Below are 25,850 nucleotides of genomic sequence, written 5' to 3' on the forward strand. Positions count from 1 at the left end.
GTCTTTCCTACTTCCATAAACAAGCCTACTTTTCGCATGAAATAGACGTTGGTCGATGGTCAAAAAATGTCCTATGGGCCAAACGAAAATATTTTTGGGAAAACGCGTCTGTTACACAGGGTTTGGAGAGAATGTTGCTTCAACTTCATTTTCTGACAATGTACGGCACGTGGCGTAGCAAGGTGTCATAAGTATCAAGTTTTCAGCTATATATGTAAATAACATAAAATAATTGTTTCACCTGTTATGCCACACTCTTAGGAAAAAAAGTTAGTAATCAGTTAGTAAACGCGTACGTTTACTAGTTTCTAAAGTATTTTACTATCTTTGCAGCATACTTTTACTAGCCACCAGCTAGTACTGCTTGTAACTTTAGCCGTTACTAACCAGGCAACCTTTCTTAGTGTTTTTAACTAAGCAACTACTAAGCCACCAACGTTGCCTGATCTTCCATAGATTCAGCAGTATATTTTGCCGTAATGGTGACATCGTAAGCAACATTTAGGCAAGCTCTAATTTTATTGACTACCTTGGAATAGAAGTTTCGTGCTGCATAATGGCACACACATAAGTAAACAGAAGGGAACATGATAGTGCATAGGAAACAACAATTATAAACTCTGTGACTGTTAACCAAAACGCGGTATGCGGTCTCAAAACAGAGGTATATATAGTCTTGAAGCTGCTGCTACAGTAGAATTCTGCTATGTCCAAATCTTAAAGATTTACTTGTGCACGTGTTCTCGTGATCAGCTCATGCGAGTTCTCGTACTGATATGAGCATATAATCATGTAATTATAAAAATTATATGCTCATACAGACTCCTATGAGCATATTATATGCTATTATGAGTCCATATGAGCATATTATATGCTCATATGAGTCCATATGAGCATATGAGATTCACATATGATCATATAATATAGCACAGAAATTCGTCATCTATAATTCAATCATCTTAATTTGTTGTAATTTGATAAAAGATGTGATAGCTCGTCCAGTTTTTAAAGACTTGCGGGCCTGCAATAGGCACTGCCTAGCACGTATGAAAGTATTTCTTTAAAAAATTTTTTTCAGAGCTTGCTTTCAGAAAAAGCGTCTGGCATATTTCGACAACCAAGCCCATCCTCTCTGATGGCAATCAGGGGCACGCTATTAGCGATTATTGACCACAGGATTTACAAACGTAACCCGTGCCTAAATACTCAGTTAAACACAATCAAGCAAGTAGGAGCGCTCGAACGACACCAACGCGCGCGGACGCCGCCTACGTTGCAGCAGCCATGGCTTATGCTAGAGCTACCGCACATAGCTCCCACAATCACGTATACTCTCTCGATTCTGTTATAACGCCGAACGTTATCGCAGATGTAGGCAAAGCACGAAAACAGCAAACAGAAACGAGGGAAAACAACGCGCGGCGATGGCCACAACAACGCGCCTTTGGAAGTCTGCTAGATCTTTCCCTGTTGCTGGTGACACTTGTCCTAAATAGCTTAAAAGACCGAGGCGCACGTGCTGGGAGCATCGCGGCATATCAGCACCTCCAACTATACCGTCTTTAAGCAAAAAAAAAGCCATTTCGTACAGTGCGCCTCTGTACATAATTTTTTCTTTTTCTTTCTTTTTTTACGCTTACACCTACAGAAGCACGTTGCACATTTGAGTATTAATAGAAATGTTATTACGATGTAGCCCAAAGCACATCTTAAAACAATATCAATCACTTTGTGCAGTGTAGAGACAATGTGCGATCAGCAACTAATCCCGCCCTTGTTAAGTGATCACATCACTCACTGTATGAGTGATGCAGGCACTTACACAACATCGCGCATAGCAGTGTGAACTCGTTAAGTCACACGTTCAATCGGGCATCTGCAACAGGCCCGCGAACGCATGCTGTTGTAAATGGCTGGCAGCCTACTTCGGCAGAGCTGCTGCAGGCGCCCAGCTAGCGCTGTATGATTACTACCTACGAAAACAGTACACTCACCGTTAACAGGCCCACGTTGTCCGTGTCCACCACTCCATGAATATTCCTTAATCCGAGCGTCACTTCGAACACGGTGACATGCGTGACCACCATTGAATATGCGCCTGTTCACTAGAACACACACAGCGACCAAGACCCCAGACCAACGCAACGCATTTGAAAGACGATGAGACAGAGAGACTGAGAGAGCAACGTTGAGAGAGAGAAGGAGGAGGCAGTGGCGGCGGTGCCACGGCTGTCGACGCAGGTGTTCGGTGACGCAACTATTCGCTTATCTACGCCGCCGTTGTGGGAGCAACACGAGCCGGGGTGAGCGGGGGGGGGAGGGGGAGGAGCGGGAAACCCGCCAAGGCGGCGCCGAAAGGCAAACGCTATGGCGCATACGGCGGACGGCCGTTCGAGGCGCAATGACTCCTTGTAAACGGCAACTCTCCTTCCAGCCAGTCGCACAGCGACGCAGGTTATTTACCAGCCTCGGGTTCTTTGAGTATTTTGACGGAATGCGATTGCAGTGGGCGAAAAAAAGTGAAGCAAAACTTGCGGAAAACAAAGAGCACCATGGAATGGCCAGAAACAATAATTATTTCGTCCTCGGTGGCATTAGCGGGAGAGCATCGCTACACCTTTTTCCAGAGGAATTTCTTTTCGCATTGTCTGTGTCTGGCAATTCCGCGTATGGTGCCGCAAACACTGAATGCGTAGTCGAAGCAGGAACAAATTAATCCACAGTCGCGGATGTTTAGAAGGCTTGTCACGCACCACGAAACGTGCCGAGGTTGTTATAACAAACTTTTTGCTGACCACATGATCAGCGCATAATTCCATATGGTTGGCCAATGAGCTAGCTAAGCACCTGTAGCAAAGGCAGGGCACGTTCTTGTTAAACGTTGTTAATATAAACGATGGTTATGCATAAGTGCAGTGACAGCTTTCCGTGTAAATTGGTCATAACCCACGTTTTCGAGCGTAGAAGCGCCTCAGCGGACCTAATCAGCTACCACAGCAAGTTCGTAAGCAACGATGAGGTATGAAAATGTGCAGCTGTTTACCATGCACTGAATAGTCCGCGTACAGTGCGTTGACCACCGCCATTTCTTAAGCCACCTCCCATATAGACTCCCAGTCTGAACAGGTGTGGGACCTTAAACACTAAGAAGCAGTGCCCCCCCCCCGCACACACACACGAAATTTGAGGGTGCACGGGCTGATACACACGCATACTTATTCACAGGCGCACACACATACACGCATACACACATACGGCAACACACACGCGACCGTAAACGCACGCATGCATGGGCGTACACATGTGCACAGGCACGCTTAACACAAGCACGGACTCGCACATACACGCGCACGCACACATGAACGGGTGTACACACAATCGCGCTTACACGCGAACACATGCGCAGGCTCACGCACACACACCCATACTCGGGCGAACATTATGTTCCTGTATATAATCCACAGCAAACATGTAGCTTAAAATTAACGCTAAGGTGAGCTTTTGTAACGTGGATTGCAGTTAATTGCCATTATAGATGAAACGCGATTTGCTTCTGCTGGCATTCTGCTGTATTCGGAGAGCACCTTCACACATTCTAAGTCTAGGCCGTCATTTAACGCAGGGTCCACATATTCGTGCAGTAGCTACGCTGCTCGGCCACCAATCCGAAGGTCGCGGGTTCGATGCCGGCCGTGGCAGTCGAATTCAGATGGATGCGAAAAGGTAGAAGCCTGTGCACTGTGCGATATCAGCGCCCAATAAAGAACACCAAATGGTCAAAATCTCTAGAGCTTTCCACTACGACGACCCTTATAATCATATCGAGGTTTTTGAAACGTAAAATCCCAAATATTATAATTATGTGTTCTTCTTATGCTGCATATTCGATCTGATGAATCGTCACCTACACCCTTCTCAGGCTCAAAAGCACCCTTAGAGCCTATTTTAGGGTGCTATCGAGGCAAGCACCCAAAGAAATGGGTGCTTTTTTTTCAATCGACCATTTATGGGTGTTAAAGGGTGTTGCAGAGGGTGCTTTCTCGTAAAAGCACCCTTTTTACTGTGTAGATATATGAATCTGTTTTGATCATACGATCATGTCGTCAATTCTCTATAAGAATGTTGCTGTGATGTGCACTTGTCCCAGTATATTTACATGATGTAATTAAAAGTCATTATTAAATTACGAGGGCAATTGCATTTAGATTTTTATCCTATACTTTTGTAATAGAAATATATTGATATTTCCACGCACACGAACAATTAACAAAGTAGGCGTAAACCTCAATTTGTGGGAGTTACTAACAATTTAGTAATGAATTAACCACTCGAGTCAGCCCTATTCACTCACTAACTAGGTAGTAATTTTAACTACCTAAAGACATAGTGCTTTTAACCAGCCTGGTAGTATTTGGGCTAGTGTTTGTTACGAGCCCAACGAGGTAGTGCCTTTCACTACGGTTACATTTACTAGCGGCATTTACTAGCTGGTTAGTGGAATCTGTGAAAAGTAATGGGTTAGTACTCAGTTAGTAAATCTGCCAACCTTTTTTCTAAGAGTGCATGATATAATTTTTTCAACCTGGCATGCGCGTATAGACCGGGTAGCTGGTATACACACGCACACAGACAGCCGCAAGCATGAATGTACAGTATAGCCATGCACCACCCTCCCCCTTCAAAAAATAAATATTTGAATACGTACACCGCAAACACGGGCGTCTTAAACGTGGATTGTGAAGTTACCAGGAGGGTGGCATAGCGGAAAGCATTTGTTACAAAAAGAAGCTGCAATCCAGGACATTTATAATGTCACGCGCTGAGAGAAAAGAAGCATCAGTGCACATTAATTTCGCACTTATAATTTATGACAGCTGTGACATGCTAAAAGAGGAGTTATAAAAGATGAGCCAAATAGATGGGCACCGAGTCGACTGGTTAGCCAGCTGATAGATGTAATTATACTGCAATTGCGGAAAACCATAAAATGGTCCATGCACGATAGCACGCAAGTGGTAAACACTTAATTCCAGTAGCACAGCCTCGCAAAAGTGCAACGTAACTACTCTTGTTAGAGCTTTCTCGCGAGCCGAGAAGCGAGAGAAAATGACTTGACCACTGCCACCGAACAACAACTTCGTAGGGGAACCGCGTCTAATTCAAAGCGCAAACGGAACCGGCCGCCGTTCGTGCATCGAGGAGGCGGCGACGAATGAGCACAGGAGTGATTCAATGGGCGGCCGGAAATTGCCACGGAACCGAATCGAGGAGGCGGGTCAAAGGCGGGAGCCCATTACCGCCTTGTCGTGACCGCGGTTACCACGGTTGTGCGGTGAGCGACGCAGTGTTGGCCGAGAGGCTATGCGATGCCTCATTGCGGTCACCGACAGGACGGACAGATCTGCTTGTAATAAGGTAAGCTTGTTTTTACAGAGCTTGTGGGCGCTGTAGATACATGCGAAGTTACAAGCTTGCCTTGGACATTTATTGTTGTGTGAATATTTTATATATATATATATATATATATATATATAAATATATATATATATATATATATATATATATATATATATATATATATACTCTGCACGGTCACACTGCGAAACGTCTAGAATATTAGTTTGAAAGTTTTCGTGTTCAAATATGACTTCATCTAAATGTGCTTTATTTTTCATGTAGAAGACGAGAGCAGACAAGCAGCTTACCTAAACCTCCAGCCACCTGAAAGTTTGCGCAGTGCAACGCACTGCGCAAACCTGGCGAGTTTGCAGAAGTGCAACGCAGCTTCATTAACAGGATAAGTAAAAAGAAATTCAAAACAATGAAAGGGTGTTGAAACACGATTATCAGCAACAATGCAACGCATTTTTATTGGTAATAAATTTATTGAGAGCATGTTGGACAACTTGTAGTGCAGTATTAAAGACAAAATATCTGCGATACGGGAATGTAAGCGAGAAACGAAGTCCCATAAACACCAAACTTACTGCCGAAAGGTGGACTCCGGAAACACCCCCAGAACTTCGAGAAGAAGAAACTCCGGCAGTGACACGAAGCCCTGTATGTAGATATTGGCCACTATATTCTGAAATCCATCACTATAGGGCGGCCCTCTCAACTGTCGTGGTATTGAGCGCGAAATTGAAAGGCAAAGGTGTCCGTATTTTATTTATCTTGGTAACTCCGCTCGAATAGGAGATTGCAGTAAACACGTGCCTGCACAGATTTTGGTTTTACCTTTGCCCTAACAGCATTTTAGATCATCAGCGATGCAACAAAAATAAGTAAACGAACAAGAGCAACAACACAATCGGCGCTTGCATCACCGTTTATGCGAGAATTATGCGACTAACTTGAACGAAATTCTCTTGTCAACCTGTCCTCGTCATTCCGCAATAAAGCGCCACTGCAGGACACAATTGCAGCAACTCGAATCACAGCGCTCGGTCGTGAAGCACCGCGGCTCTGAATCCTACACGTGTCGTCGCTGACTCATTTAACGTGAACGTGCGAGATAAGCTGTACAGGTCGGCATGTGCGTCTCACATTGATCACGGACGAGTGAGCAGATGTATAACGTTATTTGAATCTACAGTAGGATGTCGGCAAACAATAAAGGGTGGAGCTGTTTGCCACTGCTCGACAGATGAGCTTCAAAAGTGCGACTCGATGAAAGCGGTTTGTTATGTATACTTTTGAAACACGTACGCCCCCTGCTGCGCCGGTTTGGCAAGGTATTGGCCAATAAAGATCGGCTCAGAGAGAGAAGGAAGCAACTTGATGCCCACCGCTTACACGCAATACATCGTGACCGACTGCTTAATGTTGCCTTACCGCTTATAATAGGCGGATTTCGGCTTGTTTTCTCGCCGATTCAATTGTATAGAGTTGAACGGCACGGGCTGCAAACTACCACAGGGCTGCCAAGCAGCCTTGAAGCCCAGCGCTGTGCCAGGAGGCGGCCTTGCAGCCCCGTACCAGTTGTCATGTGATCATGAAGGGCGGTGGCGATCTTTGGGCTGGCCGGATCCTATATGCTCTGCTATAAGCGCCTCAGTATATATGTCAACGGCGCCTACCGGTGTTTACAAACATGAAATAGGTCTTTGAATAACGATTTATTCCTGACTGGACGGAACGTGAATTGGATGTGCGAATGTTCCGACGCACTTGTATTGCCTCGGTTTCACGCTTTCAAAATGATGGAAGTGAACGCACAGCCCGCATGCCTTAAATTTTTAAATTAGTTTCTTTTTAGACCATTCGTGGTGACGTTTACTATGAAGGCTTTTCGAATAATGAGAAATATGCCGCATAATGATATGTCACACGAAGGAAAGGTTGAACTCTCTGAGAGTGATGAACAGAAACGGCATAATGGAAACGATTAACGGTGATCGAACAGTCAGTCAGTCAACAAACTTTATTTGGGTCCTAAGGAACTACAGGACCACGTGGGCGCGGCCTGCAACTACGACTCTGTGATCAGGCATACCTGATCGCCCGTTAAACGTTTTCAATAGACCTCTTCTGCTCTCTTTGAAGCTCATGTGAAAATAGACCTTCCCTAAACTCATTAGGCCTAAAAGTGAGCTGTTCTGATTGCGGAAAAAAAATACACCGCAGTCATCGTGCGCATATGTAGGACGGAAGGAACGCACAGTGCCATTCAAGAACATGCAAGCACACGTGTACGTATACGTGTCCGATTGTACGCGCTGGTGAAAATAAGTTCAGTCACCCATTTCGCGTCTCGATCGCGAGTGTTCTTAGGACTTGAACCGAAAAAGGTAGGCAAACCTGAACGATAATGTCGCCTATACGCATGCCCGAGTACCGCCACGCCATCAGTGCAATATATAGCTACCAACAGCGGACGTTAATTGTGACAGGAACGTTTCTTCGAAAGTGCCAACGTGCGTTTTCCAAAGCCGCGTTTGCTAAGTGAGTGTATCAAACTTTTCACTGAAGGCTTCGCGGGCGCCGCCATAGTACTTACTCTCTGTGCTGTTGTTAGTGCGCCTGACCCCCCGGCAAATGCACTTCCAAGGCTGTGACGTCAGCATTGATACTCTCGTGCAACAGCCAGAGAGGAGGAAACCCTACTCTCCGTAAAAAAAAATATGAACATGAAGCTTAGTAGTACGCAATTTATCACTTGCTGCTAAACCACTGATCTTCGTACAGCATTGCGACCTCCGGCTTCACTATATATATATACATTCGTAGGTGACACTAACGCCGTCCGGCGCCTTGCGAGTAATCTCGGCCCGTCACTCTACGGGCGTTCTTTCCCGGACAGGTCATTATCGGGAGCCACGAAATTGAGCTGTCCCCTCTGGAAGCCCGGCGTTTGAAGCGAGGGATTTCGGGCGCATCAAAAAGAGCGGTTGGCTACACTTCGGAATTCCGGATTCCTGCGGTGTGGACGCGACACGAGATGGTGCACGTGAAAAGCACGCACCTTCTTGAAGCCACCGACTGGTTTCTGCATTACAAAAAAATTACTTCAAAAGTGACTTCAAAGCGACTTTTTGTTTAGCCGCGACATGTTCTCTTGCATATGACAGCTGTTAGCGTCGTCAATATGAGTAATAAAAAGAAACGACAAAGAAAAAGGTCATTAGAGCCCATCTGCCTCTTCAATTTCAAGCATTGTTTTCTTGTTTGGTTAATGTGAAGTGCGAGAAGAGGCGCCCAAAACAAAAACGTATTTTTGCCAGTTTTCTGTCTGCGTTTATACTGGTAACTAACTTTGCTTATCGTCTGACTGTAATACATAACACCTGGGGTTTCACGTCCCAAGACCAATGCATGACTACGAGAGACGCCGTAGTGGAGGGCTTCGGAAATTGTGACCATCTGGTGTTGTTTAACGTGCAAGCTGACATCGCACACTGCACGGGCCTCTACCATTTCGCCTCCGTCGAAATACGACCGCGGCGGCTGGCATAGAAGCTGCAGCGTATGGGTCTGCAGCTGCCGAGCACCGTACACCCATTTTTCCACTGACAGAGACTTTTCGGCAATGTCTCATTCGTTGTGGGGCTCATTAACTCGCAAGTTGCGTCGACTGCGGTAGAAATGAAGAGAACTCTCCTTTCCTTCTTTCATAACAGGTGGCAACATTGAGGGCGATACATATGAAGAGGTTTTAAGCTGTATTTAGGCTAAAATGAACGCGCAAAGCTGACACCGCCTGCACAGAAAACTTACGGCGTCACGCCAACTCGCGTCACGCAGTCGGCGCTGTGGTTATCAAATCAAAATAAAATGAAGCAAATTAACTCTATCCTGAGATACAGCGAACACTGCGTGCCGAGAAAATTGGGCCATAGGTGCGTCAGTACACACCTGACAAATTCCCAACTTTCCTTCGGTAGTTAAGGCACACGTCACCGATTGAATTTGACACAAATTGTATACTGCAATCATTCATTATTGTAAAATGTGTCAGTTACACATTATATGAAGTGACTACATCGACTTAAGGCTTGCATCGTACTAAAAGCAACATTAACAAATACAAAATAAAGTACAACTCATTTTACGCAACAGTAGTTTAACATACATGCTATGGATAGCTGGTAAATACTTATTAGACATAGAGAATCATAACGACATCACCTATTTAGAAAGGGAAGACAAGATTATTTAGCTCTTTTGTATATTTCTGCTAATAAAAGGACATCCTGAGAGGAACTATAGATGCTCATTTGACCCATATGCTGTAAGCGTAGTCGTAAATTAGAAGCACGCAGTGTCAAATATGATGTGCGCAATTGAGAAAAATGCTGCTGCCTGTTGGGCAAAAATAATGAATACTTCAAGGATTGTTGACGACGTCATCAATTTTTTTCTTCGTGGCATGCATCATCGCTGCCCCAAAGGCGGGCGCTGGCATGCTCTTGCAATTTTATCGATTTAACGAAATACTAATGAACAACAACTAATAGGTTTTGATTCACAGAATAACTTCTATCCATTGATTTTCGTTAATTGCACAGTAATAGGTAGATAATTATAACAAAGCTCTATTTCTTGAAATTTGTATATGGAAGTATCAGCTGAGCGAGTCTTCGCAGTATACACACAGTCTTGACTGGGTAGCCGTTTTGTATGGGCAATCGTTGTGAAAAATGTGACGAGACGCAAACCAAAGTGCGCCTTGAACAGGCGACGAATACCAAGAATCAACGCAGGGCCCACGCAAGGATTTATGGTAGGGTGAACGATGCCATACGCTGTAATTTTGGTAAGGTAGATGCAATTTTGTGCACCTATAGCAAAAAATTTGCAAGTTTAGAGTGCAGTATGCACTCCGAACTTGGTAACACTAATTCGCATTAACTTTAAACAATACGGTCGAAGAACACGTGCACTGTGAAGAGATTCGTGGCGTCAGCCGCTTTCAACGATACCGCAGGCGGGTACTTTCATCTTACGTGCTGTCTTTGGCTGTAGGGAGAGAGAAAGAGAAATAACCGTGAATAGTCTAAAAAAATGTTCCGAGCGATACCCAGTGCATCTTATTCTACTTGATGTAGTTTATGTCACGCGATGCATTCTCTTTCGTATCTACAGCCTTGTTAAAAGATCGCACTTCGTCATTTCGAAAAGCAACTTACATGCGGACTGGCTTTTCGACATAGAACGGTTTGTGTAATCCGATTCGCTCTTTATAAAGCCCACGGTAGCTTTAGTAAAAGCCTTCTGAGTGTTTTTTCTGTCTGTTCATATTTTTTTTAGTGCATGGTGAAGAAGAAAACAGGAAAAAAAATGAATCCGAGGAGTCGTGAACGACGACTTGAAAAAAAAAAAAAAACTCACGTTGACGAGCCTTAGGAGCGAAGATTGGTTGACAACAGTTTAACTCGATTGGCAAGCTGCAGTCGCAGTGTTTCCGATTGGCGAACTCAAGCAGTCTCAATAGATCGTGTCATCGATCGAAACGAACGCCGCATCAGCACGCCTGTCCGATCATGCCTTCATTACTGTCCACACCAAGACTGAGCTACGCACCACGCTCGCGTCCAGTTTGCTTGACAGCTCGGGGAAGGGAAGACTGTCCCTCTGGAGTCGCGGCCCGGCAGCGAGTGCGCTCAGCGAAAATTCGCTTTCAGACACACCCACAAGGGCAATTCTTCGGCCGCGGTAACAATCGCCACCGACCGTTTTCCCTTCAACATAAGGTGAATTGGGACAGAACAATACTTCTACACAGCGTCTCTTCAATGTCCAGGACGCGCTGTGCTGTTGGGCCTTTCAGTTTGTAATTAACCTAATGAAAGCGGCACGGTGACGGCGAGCGCCGCTGGATGCCAGGGCATGCAGCCACGGGGCGGCTGACGAACCGACCCTCTCCTTCTGCCACCATCTCTGTGCCCACTGTGTCATGCTCTGTATAAAACACGTTGCCAGCTGCTCCTAATTGAGCCCCCTGTGTGACTTGCCGCCGAGGCAAGCACCCGTGCCGAAGCATCAGGGGGCTGCGAACGTGTGCGAGGAAGGAGCAGTCGGAGGAGAAGCACCCCTATGTTCGCACATTTATGAAATGCGAATAGCCTTACAGCACGCCCACACCCGCATACTTGCGTGAGGGCCCACAGCACTCTCTAGGAAGTGAGAGCGTGCGGTCACCGGCAGGCCACTATACAAACGCTGCGACGGTGAGACTTAAAGGCGTCTTTCCGCGCCTACAACAGTGCACGCGTGGAACGTAACTGGAAGGGAGGGGGCTACCGCTTGCTTAGCTCCATATATAGGCGTAGATCTGTACTGACAGGCATGAACCGTGTAGGATGGTTGTGAAACATATAGGCCTAGAGAGGCAGGAGGCCTACACTATATACGAATGCTTTCAAAATTACGACTGAACTAAGGTGGTGGTTTCCTTGTGCAATGCAGAGCTTACTAAAATGAGCAGCGCGAGGAACAAGTTCCTGTAAAGAGTGTCGTCTTTACTCCGCGGAAGTCCGCTTGCAATCGAATTAAGTTCAGAACCGCAGCTTTTCAGCAGTAACTTTGCATAAATAGCCTGTCTTGCTTAGTTCATATAATTTTGAACAGTTCACGGAAGAGATACAACCGTACCCCATCAAAGTCAAGCGTCAAAGTAATCGCATTCTATAGTTTCTACCTTGCTAGAGCTTTAAAATACGTTTGCTTTTAGCAACTTTGCCAAGTCCCGGTTAAGCAAGCATGCACCTAAGCAAGGCATTATTCGGAAATTCAGGCTTTGCAACGTTTGACATTGAAGCCTGCTATGGGATAACAACAAGGGTCATTGGACTGCTTTTGGCACTGTGGTTATCCGCCACCGTCGCCACTGCGGGTGACTGTAACCGCAAATACTTAAAAATAAAAAAAACGAGAAAAAAACACGAAATAGCTAGAAATACCCAGGACGGAACAGGATTCGATATTGGGTTCTCTCCGTGGTTGCCGAGTTTTCCACCACAGAGCCATGCCTGTTTTGTTGGCCCCGCCGCGGTGGTCTAGTGGCTAAGGTACTCGGCTGCTGACCCGCAGGTCGCGGGTTCGAATCCCAGATGCGGCGGCAGCCGATGGAGACGGAAATGTTGTAGGCCCGTGTGCACAGATTTGCGTGCACGTTAAAGAACCCAGGGTGGTCGAAATTTCCACAGCCCTCCACTACGGCGTCTCTCATAATCATATCGTGGTTTTGGGACGTTGAACCCCACATGTCAAACAATCAATGCCTATTGTTGTTTTCTAATACATGACACTTCTTACGAATATCCTTTACATATACACATAGCGTACAAAATGCTCGAGCCCACCTGGACAAATGTACAAAAAGCAATACAAAAGAGATTCCTTGCCACACTCTGTTCTAAAACGGTATTTGAGCGAATTCGCACTTCAAGAACTCTGGAGTCGAAGCTCTTTAGCAAACAGACCATATACAGGCTTTATGCCGAGAAGTAACCGCGCTAACATGTGTATTGTATTGTGTCAGAACAATAGCATGGCAACCACACATCACGCCATGCGAATTGTGTAACCAGGCGGGCGTCACACCACGCGAATTGCGTAACGAGTTGGTGGTTGAATGGTTCCAAGCCATTACAAGGGGCTCAGCCAAACCTTTCTTGGTAATCGAGCCCCCGCATCGACAAAGTGCACGAAAAGCCTTGCAAATACGTAGCGCGTAACTCGCTTCTACAGGCATAATAAAGAATAATGACCTAATGGGTCCTTCCCAACATGACGAAAATTATGATTTATGACGTATCCAAGCGTGCTCGTATTGAGAGTCCCAAGAGAGTTTACAACGGGTCGTAGAAGTGAATCTCTTGCAGCTTTCGCTGTTACTGTGCTGAGGTTCCCGCGCAGGCCGGTCGTTTTTTTTTTTCAAACGAGATTATTGCACTAACTAGGAACCCACTAACACCTAAGCGCATAAGAGCAAAACAAAACCAAACAAACGATGCAAACCATAACTAATGGCCTTAACTCGGAAAACTGTAGCAATAACTGAAAGAACTCGTCAGAACACGCCAATAGAAATGCGTTGTTCAAGCATTCGAAAAAGTATCATAAAGAAAGTACACCCGAAAGCCAGAATTTAATGTAAAAGGTGTCTAGGGTCCATTATACAAAGTCAGAGAAGACGCACGACTTTGCTAGCCTTTAACTTAAGGAGGAAGAGGTTTCTTCGCAAGAGCAAGGAAACCTTGTGCAGAAAGACGCTTAATAAAGGCCAATATACTTGCCGAAGATAGCCAAAAGAAAAAAAAAAGAAGAAGATAGGGCGCCGATTCATTTTCCAGTCACGAAAGTGCGCGCCGTTTCATTTCCGCACGGCGTCGGATTCCAGCGCGCATTAATTTCGGACTCACCACTAAGACTCCCCGCCTCAATCATGTTTAATCCTTCCATTATTCCAAGACACGGCAGTTCCGTGCGCTGAGGAAATGCTCTTCCGGGACGCTCGCAAAATTAAGGCATAAAAAGAGTGAACATAATAACATGAACTACGGAGGAATCTTAGACGAAGTGACCGAGTCGCTAACATCTACAAAGCAACAGCGAGAAAAGGAAGGCGATGGCGTAATGACCTCACTGTTTCGTGCATGGGCTCGCTTTGCGTCACTATGGTCGACTAGCTGAGGCTCAAGGCGAATATATAGCTAACTTGTGGAACGAAACACGAAGAAGGGGAGGCGGTCGCGAGAAAACGCGAGACGACGATTCAGGAATTACAGACGCACACACACTTTCTTGTGGAAGTGTGGATAATGAAAAGCGAGCGCGCCACGGGATAGCAAAGCCGCGTCGTTTCCCTGGGGAGCCCTTTATGGTAAACCGCAGAACATACAGGCCTGCGCATGAGGGGTGGGGGGCACAAAGTACGCCACATACAATGACACAATATGGCGGGAAGGGGTGGGGGGAGGGTGCTCCTTTCCTTATTTCTGATGGGCAATCCTGTGTGCACGCCTATGCCGAAGAGTGTTCGCCCATTCTCCCAGGGAGGCCGCAACGTCGTTTGAACCAATATGCGTGTGTGCTGCTTAGGTCTCGAATGTTACAACGGAAGTTGACTTCAACGTTGTGGCTTTACGAAACGTAGCCGCAGAATCATTTCATAGTATAGTACGCGGAACGATGGTGCAAGTCGACGAACATATTAGTAAGGCATGCCTTTTCTGCTAATTGCGTCACGTTTAACCAGCATTGTGCTGAACTCCGTGTGAATTACGACTTTACGCGTATACAAAAGCTATTATCATGAAGAAGTACATTCCTGACCTGCTTTTTAACAAAAGTACAGGAATTCATTGTATTGATTTGTGCGTTCGATTCTGTTCACTTGAGTAGCGTAATAGAGCAACTCGTGGGGTTTAATGTGCAATCTTACGACGAACGTCGTAGTAGAGGACTTCAAAAATTTTGACCACCGGAAGTTCGTTAGCGTACGTCTACATGTGAATACATGGGTCTCTTTATTTCGTCTCTACACCGAAGTGCGACCGCAGCAGCCACGACTTTCTTGTGGGCAACCGGCACTGCAACAAATGTACCGCCGCAGTGGCTGGTGTGCGTAGTCTGCATAAGCTTGGCACTAAATCTTTTTGTTTTTCACAGAGGGGCACCTTCAGGGAAATTACAAGAGGACCGGAGCGTGTTAAACTATATATGCGTTGTGGTGCAATAGTTTTCCATTTATTCTCACTTGAATTACAAGTTTCCTGTAATTTTTATGCTATTTATCTTAGCCCCATCGAAACTAATGCATACCTTCCGATAGTACGATTCCCCACTCGATTTTACACCTCACTGAATCACCCAAAAACTCATTTTTATGGCAAACTCGTGCTCCACCTGAAAGGATAAAAAATGCGAGTGAAATCGTTCGTGCAGAAACGGCATTGGTTTAAGAGTCACCTCGTAAAATATATCAACCTGCTTTTACGAGCCATTCGTGCCGATAGCGCAGGAAGAGCAGAAGGGAAGTAAATAGCTGTACAATGTTAAATCGCAGAAATTAAAACAACAACACAAATAGAAACATGCAAGACATAACGGCGGAACCTGCAGTAATAAAACCACGCAGAGTACATGCAAAAACCCCACAGTTTAATTATGATCATGCTCATAGATGTCGACAATCATTTTCATGCTGTTGTACGGAAAAGAAACACAGTTGGTATACACTATGAACGCACGTTCACGCTGTTGCATCATCGTTCGTAAATTTGAACGACCTCGACCTCTGGAATCAAACTGGCCTTGCCAATTGCGCACTGTCGAGGGGTGCAGGCGGCGTGCACTGCAGGAGCATCCTGCAGCCGCATCTGTTTAGCTCGACTACGACTGAGCATGAACAAGCGATTTTGTTTCACTTTATTGGTTTGTTACTGCACTTGTGCACTTGTAAAGATACGTAATGATTAGAAATGACAACAGCGTCGTACTGCGGAGGTAAAGTGAAACGCCATGACAGTGCTGTTGCGTAATAGAAAGGCATATGGCAAGGCTTCGCAGATTATCCCATAACAATAGTAACTTCAATCCTGAATAGTTGCTGGAGACCAAGTTAGCTGTGCAGACACCCTCGTTGTAATTGTTGGTCTTCTCGGGCGAAAGAAGTATGATAATAGTCTTACGCACGCTACGCCAGTAAGTGTTGCAGATTTTAACGCAATAACGTCAGAAAGCTCGTTTCGCAAAAAGTTGGTGTCGGCATCGTTGGTTGAGATTAAAAACAATATAACTTTGTCCATGACCACCACATGCAAGTAAAGCAAACAATAAAAATTTTTGGTTCGAAGTGAGAATCGAACTCAAACCTTCTGCGTGGAAAGCAGGCGCTTTGCTATGAACGAAGAACACGTTATTGCTTGAAACTGCTTCAGGAAAAAAAAAACACCGTAGCAATGTGATGCAGTAGAAAGTGTCCCTTTAACGCATGTAATACTGCATGGCGAAGCGCAGAACCACGCCAGGGGTAAAAGCATGTGAATTACGTTGTTCACGTGTTTCCGTACCGAGGCGTAGTGAGCCACTCGTAAATTCTGAAAAGGAAGAGTTATGACGTGGTGGACACTTAAGAAGTGTACTTGCCGTAGGTATCCTGGTGATACGTAGCAATAACACTGAGTCAGCCGTTATATAGTCACAGTATAGCTGACACACGAACGTGAACTTCTTCACCTTCCTCCTATAGACGCCTTTCGGGGTGTGTCTCACTATGCACCGTTAGCGTCAGTGAAAAGCACGCAGTTTGAAACGGCCATTGTTTCGTGGATAGTCGTCCGTTTCCCAAGGCTGAGGCATGCCCCGAGAACTGAAGCAAGGCTAGAAAATGAAATGGTGATGCACACGGCGTGTGATTACACTGTCGAATTTTACTCTTGTACGCAAAGTGCGAGCGTCTTCCAAGTTTCTATATTTCCTTCATTATCTATAAACGCAGGCCAACCTTTTGGGAACGCCTGCAGTGAAGCCATCTGCAGGAGACGGGGCGCAAGCAGCGCGTATACCCCATGAAGCACCGAGCGGTCCCACATCGTTAAAATGCGCACGCACCACGAGCAAGAGGGGAAGACAGGTGAGTCATGCCTGACAGCAGTCGACCACGGCACACCGGGCACTCTCCAGCAGCAGCTTTGTGAGCTGGATTGGAGCTTGTACAAAACCAATTTTTACGACGTTCGGAACGTTATATCGTTTAGAACGCTCAAACGCAGTGTTCCGGCGTTCAGAAAGCCCTGAAATGTGCTTCAAATGGGTGTACGAATACGGACTCTTAGGTTTACGTGTGTGTTTTGTGTGCATCAAGCGCGATAAGCCTGCAGCAGGTGTTTGGTGACGAAAGGGCAACGTTCCCGGGAGTGGCCAGCGGCGTTTCAAAGAAAGGAATGTGCGCCTGTTTTATTCCATTGTGCCTTACCCTATCCGTCATGTGGCGACGTTTCCTATCTAGTCAATCCTATACATACGCGCAGGGCCTGGATGTAGGCCTCTCGAATGCAGTTCTTCATGCGCAGAAGAGAACAAAAGCCGTGTAACACTCGCACGAGATACCACTCACACAAATTCTGGTCTTCACTAAGATGATTGAGCCCATAATTTGAAAACTTAGGTGAGTTACTAGCGGACAAAGGAGGAAGATACTCCGTGAGCAGTGAAGTCGTTTTCCGCGCTCCTGAAACGCAAAGGGGAGCACCGCTGCAGTTTTTAATGATATTATCGCAAAATTAATCTTCACATTACTTTCGCTCCCATGACGCCGGAACTTCCAACGCAGCCGGCCATTTGTGGTGGCTCTGCTTGAATTTCTGAGTTCTAGGGCTCTCCCTGTTTCGGCGCCCCTGGCACGCAACGAGTGATTGCGAGAGTGATTTTTACAAGCCTATATAAGTTACTTCACCGAAACGGGCCGACTTCGTAATGCTTTGCCCGCAACGAAGCAAGCTCATACGCGGTGCGCGCCGCATCTGTCAAGCTGCGCTCGAAAGTGAATTAGACAGAGCTCCTTAAGCAGAGAAAACTGAGGCCTTTGGACGCGACAGCGCTTCTCGAGAGACGATTTATGTCGCTCGAAACACACTCAAGCCAATGTTTCTTGCTGCGTTCCTTCGATCTCTTGTACGAGTAAAAAAAAGTAATAACTGGGCAGCTTTGCGTCAGAGGTGTCCAGCATGAGGAAAAAGTGGTGCTGGGCTGCCTTCGTTGTTTCTCTTGGGTTATCTCTTTCTTTCCTCCTCTCTTTCTCTCGTTCCGTATTTTTCGTTTTATAGTTCTCTATTAACTTCTATATTTTTCTATTTTTCTTTCTATTCTGTTTTCTTTCTCTTTCTATTTCTCCCTTGCTTCCTCTTTTTTTCCCTATTCTTATATGCGGGTTTGCCTGCGTTGCGCCAAGCGACCAAATGCCACAAAAAAAAAAACACAACAACAAATCATTCTGTTCAACTGTACGGTCTCCCAACTTACGTTTGTGATGATGTCTATGGGGCGCCGCTTCACTGAAGAAGCAGAACGTAGCATGTGTGTTCTGCTACTTTTTACGCCTATGTTTACATATTTGTGGAACATTACGCTACAGTCTGTGTTCGTCGAGATTTTGCCATTGAAACTGGAGTTGATATATGTGGCTTTCCTCATGCTTAAGAAACAATCTAAACAGAAGTAAATACCACGAACAAGATGATCCGTAAACGTTGCATCAGGTAATTTCAAATGTTTATTGTGAAGGAAGAAAGGTTGCGATGTTAACCACGAAAAACGCATAGTCATGGCTACCCTGTGCAGAGAAAAGGGAAATGGAATGGCAAAGCACAAAGTCACGGAAAACATGCGCCAGGACGAAAATTAGCCCTGAAAAAAGCATCGCTTCCCGCCAAGCGTATGAATCGGTTCGAGATACACTACAAGCATCTGGCACCAAGCACATATGACAAGTAAGGCCACTGGGCTACTTACTAACAGCTACATGCTTGTGCCCATGATCGGGCAAACATCACAGGCCTACCCACATCGTGCGCTACAACGGTGGGGTCTGTGAGCAAAATGGCCATTGTGACGCGCATGCTGCTTTGTCTGGCGAGCCTTCGTTGCCTGGCCTCACTGAGGGTGTGTGAGCACCCGGAGTCGGCTTTGAAGGTTGGGGAGGCGGCGGTCGGGTGCTGCGCTGGCCCCACTTCGCTGCATATCCCCTCCCTTTCTTCGACAGCTGTGGCCATTCAGGACTCGCCCGCGATTGTTGGGCGGCCGCGGCAACGTTTTGAGCGGGTGAGGGCCCGGAGGTTGAAGCTCACGGCTCGGTCGGGCTTCAAAACGAACAGAACAGATACGCGCATCGTTTGCGATCATCGCCATCGTTGTCGGTTACGAAAGCGCCAGAGGCTCGTGCAGCCACCGAAAGATGAAAATGGGGCTGGCTTGTAAAGCGCCGTTCCCCATTTTTCCAGCAGGAACCTGGGACTAGACTTAAGCGAAAGATGCTGAACACACATGATGCGATATGAACAGTTGCTCTCGCTATAGCGGAAAAGTAAACGACGTTTAGTTCGCTATCTATGCAGTGCGTGCCTTCATATGATCCGAAGTTGCTCTTGTGCTGGCTTTGTTCAAAATAGCGAGCTTATTCGAAGCAATCTGCCGCTCTGTCATCTCCCGGTCAGTGCTATAGTGGCAATTTTCAAAGCGCATCTACAGCTGCAACGTCGTTCATGAGACGTCCGCCTCGCGTGCCCGGAAGTGTAGAGCTTATGTGACGGAAGTGTAAATTCTATGGCCGTTCTATAGGCTGTCGTATTTCGGTAAAATGTGAACGACTTCACTCTCGCTTCTTCACAACGCGGCTAGACGAAACACAGTCATTTTTTTTTTGTGGCTTAGTGAGACCTCAGGCGGGTGGTTGATTATGGCTCTGTGGAAAGTTGTCGTAAGCTATTAAACTCGACTCCGTAAGCTGTTGAACAAGATCGCTTGAATGACGTTTACGCTTTTCTCTTTTCCTGGGCCATGACAATGGTACAACTTGGGGCAGCAGAGGTGATAGAGAGTTACCGGTGATGAACGCCGCAGACCTTAATTAAAATCACAAAACACTGAGTTGGAATGTGGTACAAGATCTTCTTTTTATCTGTGGCACTTCTTCTTTTTTATCTCTCTTTATGCCAAAAAAGACAGCTCTGCTAGGCGTGTTTTAGTGAATGGCACGAACCGACCGGGAAATTTGAATTTTCAATTTAAAATATTCTTTGTTCATGCAGCATTTTTTGTTGGAAGAGCAGTTGGGCTAGTAGCCAATGGCTAGCGTAGGCCCATAGTCAATATACATATAGCAGTTACAACAAAATGTGCTTATGTAATTCACAGGAACGAAATCATAATGGTGAGGCCAAATAGATAAACCCAACTTCAAATAAAAGCAACGAGTGCGTTCTACAATAACTCCGAAAGGAAAAAAATAATTTAACACAGTACGAAACACATCAGAAGTAAATTGAACAAAATCGCATAATTTTTTAGAGGTACAATTTTTTCACAGCAAGCGTGAAATGATCAGCCATTCTTGCTTCAAGGGGTACTGCGTTCCAAGTTTTGGTGCCATGAAACTCGAGCAGTCGTTGGCTGTTTCAACGCACCGAGTAAGTGGCAGATTGAAATTTATATTTTTTGCATTCCTTGTGTTGAGTTCAGGCGTAATGAACAAACTTGGTGAAAATGAGTTATTCCGGCGTAAAATACTATTTATTAGGATTGCCACTTTGATTTCGCATGTCATGTAGAATGGTAGCCACTTTTCCTTTCTAGTGCTAGTGCAATCTTCCGCATTCAATAAAAGGGTCACAGCCAAAAGTGGAATGATTGACATTGATGATTTCTAGAGCGAGGAATGCGGGAATGAGCATGTATTTTTTTTAAGTGAGTGACTGCCCATTTGACTTTAAACTGGGCTTTTTCTTCGTTCGACAGGCTACTTTATGAATGCAGTCGCTTCTAGCACAACAGTATGTTGCGACGTACACCACCGAGGCAAAAGCCGCAAACAGTGCATTGATTTCGAAGCGCTTTGTATGATTGTCGGGTATTTCGACGCTGCTGATATTAGCAGACGGCTTTCACTCGGGTGGTTGCACGTGTGGGGACTAGACTATGTCGAACGAGTAATTTAAAACAACTACGAAGTGGACGTTATTGTAACGCTTGAAAAGGCAGAAAAATAAGGCAGCCAGAAGTAAGTGCCGAGGTGGGCTGCATTCATGGTTTGTTTATCTTCGGTTTTTCTTTCCTCCGCACTTTCTGTCTTCATTTTTGTCTTCTTTCTCTTAATTTCAGTTTTTTTTTGGCTCCTTGCGGCTCCTTCTTCTCTTCTTATTTTTTCCCTTCCTATCTTTTCATTTCCATTTTTGCCTGCTTTATCTTTTCTATTTTGATACGTTCTTTTACCTGGGTTACGCCAAGCGACGGTGACAGCACACGACAGCTCGAGCTTCTCAAGTACTTCACGCTAAAAAAAAAAAAAAAGCGCGCTTGCCGGGTATCCGTGACGAATGGGTCAACGCCCGTGATAAATTGCACTACGCTCGCTTTGCGCACCACAATGGACGCCAGAAACATCTTTACGGATGCAGCTGTTCTATTAGCTGCTTGTAAGCGGCTGTGAGGACATATTCTCAGCCGCATCTCGGCGTACAACATTCGGTGTGCCGAACGTTGCACGCGGAGAAGCGGCTGAGTGTCTCAAGTGGCCTGATCCAGTTGCCGAAGAGGCTTGCTTGCCTGGTCGCCACTGTTCTCGCTGAGTAAATTGCGCTGAAGGCCGCTCACCGAGAGCTGCAAGTGCCACTCGGCGCTCTGCAGACACCTCTGAGGCACTTTCGTGGGCCTTTGTATTTTGTAACATCAAGTGCTAACGTCTTGTGCTCGCAGAAAGCCACGCGACCGAAATTTCGGTGCGTTCTGTAGCCGTACACGCTGAAAGAACACCGAATAAAAAGGGTGTATTTTTGCCCCACAATAGTTAGCCGTCGTCTGGCTTGCCTAATTGAACTTGTCGTCTTGAAAACTCGGCGCTGGTCACTCGTGATTCCACGCAGACAGCGCTCATATTGTTCGTGAACTGAATGGAGCAGGTACGCGGTGATAATGCAAGGAAAAGGACGCAGGATAGATGACGATTATTGTTGTGGGACAAAAAGACACCTCTTTTACGCAATCTTTTCTTAAACGTAAGTTGCCTTTTTTCTTTTTAGCATGGGACCTTCACAGTACAAGGGTGACGGAACACTTCAGGTTGAATGACATTAGCATATTTATGCATTTGAACGACGTTTGCCACATGTTAGACCCAGCGAAAAGCTAAGGAGAAGCCGGTTCCTAATGCGTTATTAAAAATAGATGAATGTAGAGCTTCCAAGCAAGGAACCAGCTAACTTACGAAGGGAACGGGTTCGTGGGCACTTTTAAACTAAAAGGAAAGGCGTTTTTGGAGGCATGACATTTTCGGTTTCATTGTTACTCAACGAAACGTGAGGTTTTCAATTATACTGAATACCTCTTAGTTGCCTTGAATATAACCGAGATCGTGGGAAAATATTACGTTGCATCTTGTATACTTCCGATTCTAACAATAGTTAATTAAGTCCACCATTCTCTGCGATAAATATTCGCTAAGCACGCGTCGAAGATCTTGTTGGGATGTGCCATTGGATCAGTTAGGGTCATTGAGTCGTGCATTATACATCACTGATTGTCACGTATCTTGCCGGACAGCACTTTTGTACTCAGTAGTTTTTGCACTTCACAGCTACAAAGGGTACGCAATCACGCGAAACACGTACGTAGATACAAGCTATGCACGCGCTAGCACAGCTAACAAAGAAATTCACGCAAACGCGGAAGAAGGGACAAGATGACCGTTACTCACGTGCATCGGAGGTGTCTGCCGTGCAGGCGAGGAGGGTGAGAAGAATGGCTAGATTAATCCGAAAATCTGTTATCCATGGAACAAGCCGCTTTAGGCGGGGGTCACCGTGGCCTCCCATGGCTACGTAGCGATCATGCTACGGTTCTCGACAAGTAGACACCGAAGTCCAACGATTACTTCCAGCGCATCGTAATCCAGTGTCATACGCCGAGTGTAGCCGCCACTGGTCGTTATCCACTCTCGGTTCCACTGACCGGCACGAAGAAGAAGCAGGAACGTCGTCGCCTGAGGCCAGCCGCGCACCGGACACACAACGCACCACTATGACGCCGGACGCGCGCAGAAAAGAACGAGGATCGACAGTGCATACGTGCGTACATGCCGCACCCGCACGCGGAGTCAATCCTCCCGTGCGATGCGAATGTAGCGCGCGGTCTGTGCCGGCGAGCAGAGCGACGCTCGTCCGGCTGCTCCTGCCGGCGTACAACGATGACAGCGCCGCTGAGAGTAGTGCGGCTGCTGTCGGCGGCCAATCGAGAGATGTGAGAATGGAAGCCCTGGAGAAGACGTTCGCGTTGTACTCGCACGAAGGTTAGTCAGTAGCGTAGCCATGCGTTTTTTCGTGTGTGTGTGTGTGTGTGTGTGTGTGTGTGTGTGTGTGTGTGTGTGTGTGTGTGCGTGTGCGTGTGTGTGTGTGTGTGTGTGTGTGTGTGTGAAGTGTGGGTGGAAAGGGAGAGTACAGGAGGGGAAGGCTTAAAGTGCATTTATGTTGAAGTATTGCTATAGCGGAGCTCAGTTTGAGCACGAAGAAAAAGTGTAATAGTGATAGAGGGAAACACAGCCAACAGGATGAGTTTTAAAGCACAAACTCTCCGAATCAGCAGTACTTGCATAGTTATGCCTGTGTGTCCACTCGTACGAGTGCGTGTGCATACAGAAATGCAAAGACAAAAAAACATTTGCCGTTGGGATGGGGGTTGGGGGTGGCTTGCTAAAGAAGTTTGAGTCTCCACATTCTTGTTTACGCCAATGGTGAAAGAGCATGCCGACTAGCGACCATGGTCTCGTCAGTGATACCTTTGGATGGAGAACACCTTGGCACGTCTATTTCTGCATCGACGAGGTTCTGTGAAATGGGAGAGAGAAACAAGAGAAAGTAGGGCAGTTAACGAAACACACGTTAGGTTAGCTACCCTGCACTGTGCCAAGGAATAAAGGAGGCGAGAAGAAAAAAAAGAAAACAGTGATGTTGACAGAATAATGCACACACAGCACATCGAGTGCACAAGTGGTTGCAGAGGTCTGTTAACTCTAGGAAATCACTGGATGCAATGAGAGTCTGTCAGGCATCATCCATGAACTATCGTGCAACCGTCTTATCAATTATTCACCATGCGCCAATGACGCGCTTATGAATGACATTAATGTGTGCAGCAAACTAATTCCACTACACAACTTTAGGCACTAGACGAGAAAGTGTAACAGAAGCGTTGAATTGTTTTCTGAAGAAGGCATTGTTAATATTACGTATATAACGCGAATTTATATTTAAAGTCAGTCTCTAGACCAGTGGTCTCAAACGCCCGGCTCGCAGACGTTTCCCACGACACCCGTGGCATCACAATGAATTGTTTTTTTGTGTGTGGGATTGCCCAGAGGTAGTCGTGTTGCTCACTCGCTCGTTGCCGTTATCAATGAGGCTTTGTTCGCGTAAGCAACAAAGACTAGACTGGTCTCAAGCATCCCACACCATGTGGTCCCATTGTGTGTAAATGGGACCGCGGAATAGAGTATCCATATTTACGTATTTTACAGTCGGCGTTCACATTTCAATCACTCTAGAGATCAGTGTCGATATGTTTTTCGAATCCTGATGCCAAATCCTCTTGAGAATTCATCCACATAAGAGATACCATGAATGGATTCATTGAAACGGTAGTGCTAGGTAGTATTTTGTTTCCCTCCTTCTCACCCTTGCTCAACGTCCTCCAATATCTTGAACCGTGCACGACCAAACTTGGAGACTGCGACCCTCTAGAGAGCCGAGGTGAGTTTGAGACCACTGCTGTAGTCTATGTGCAACCACGCATCTATTGAGGTCAAAGAGCGACGGATGCCTGTGATCACGAGAAAGCAATTTACAGATGAACAAGGATAAGCTGAAGCATGTAAGGGTGACACTAACAAATTCCATCTTAACCTAACCTAGGACAAGAGTTCATGTGAAGACGGATGCTTGTACCGATGAGAAATCATGCTACAGGGGATGTCACTGGAGCAATAGAGGGGCAGTGTAGTATCATCGGAGAATCATAGTACTAAATGTATGAATTGTAGGCTTATTGACTTAACAAAGTGGCAGCATATCCACGGAGTGAATGATGGATAGTGGGGCGAAGCATCCGTCCGTCCATTCATTCTTGCTTCCGTCCATCCATGCGTGCGTCTGTGTGGCCGCCCGTGCGTCCATCTGCCCGGCCATGCGTGCGTCTGTTCGTGCGTCCGCACGTTGATCTGTGCGTCCGCCACTGCTTTCGTCCATGCACCCACTCCTGCGTCCGTCCGCGCAGCCATCCGCGCGTCCGTCCATGCATCTGTCTGTGTGTCCGTTCGTCTACCTATTCAACACTCCAAGTACCACCATATCACATCTTTTCATCAAATATTCCTCATATAGAAGCACCGCCATCCAGCGGATATTCCAAGGACTGAACGAGAGGAGGCACACACACACTTTCTTACGGCTTGCGCTTCGTGCCTACTTCCCACCTTTAACGACCTCGAGTTCATGCTATATACTAGTTCACTGTATTCATGGTACTACGGCCCAACACTCGCTAAACCTTCCTAAAACCTAGGAGGTTACGCCCAGTGACTATAGCGTAGCAACCCCTTCTTGTATTCTGTGCGTTGTTGAACAATAAAAATTCGCAGCGTG

The 25,850-nt window shown here is 46.1% G+C and overlaps 1 protein-coding gene across 2 annotated transcripts in view; it reads right to left on the reverse strand.

Moving 5' to 3' along the window:
- LOC119172916 (protein sax-3-like) overlaps positions 1-23,323 on the reverse strand; it is a 261,096-nt gene extending 237,773 nt beyond the window's left edge. For both annotated transcript variants that reach the window (XM_075893779.1, XM_075893778.1), the window contains exon 1: positions 22,913-23,323. In XM_075893779.1, coding sequence (XP_075749894.1) covers positions 22,913-23,030 — 118 coding nt within the window. In that variant the 5' untranslated portion in view covers positions 23,031-23,323. The remainder of the gene's footprint in view (positions 1-22,912) is intronic.
- Between the last annotated feature and the right edge of the window lie 2,527 nt (positions 23,324-25,850).

Source organism: Rhipicephalus microplus, chromosome 4 (assembly GCF_043290135.1).
Source record: "Rhipicephalus microplus isolate Deutch F79 chromosome 4, USDA_Rmic, whole genome shotgun sequence".
In the NCBI taxonomy this organism is placed as follows: domain Eukaryota; kingdom Metazoa; phylum Arthropoda; class Arachnida; order Ixodida; family Ixodidae; genus Rhipicephalus; species Rhipicephalus microplus.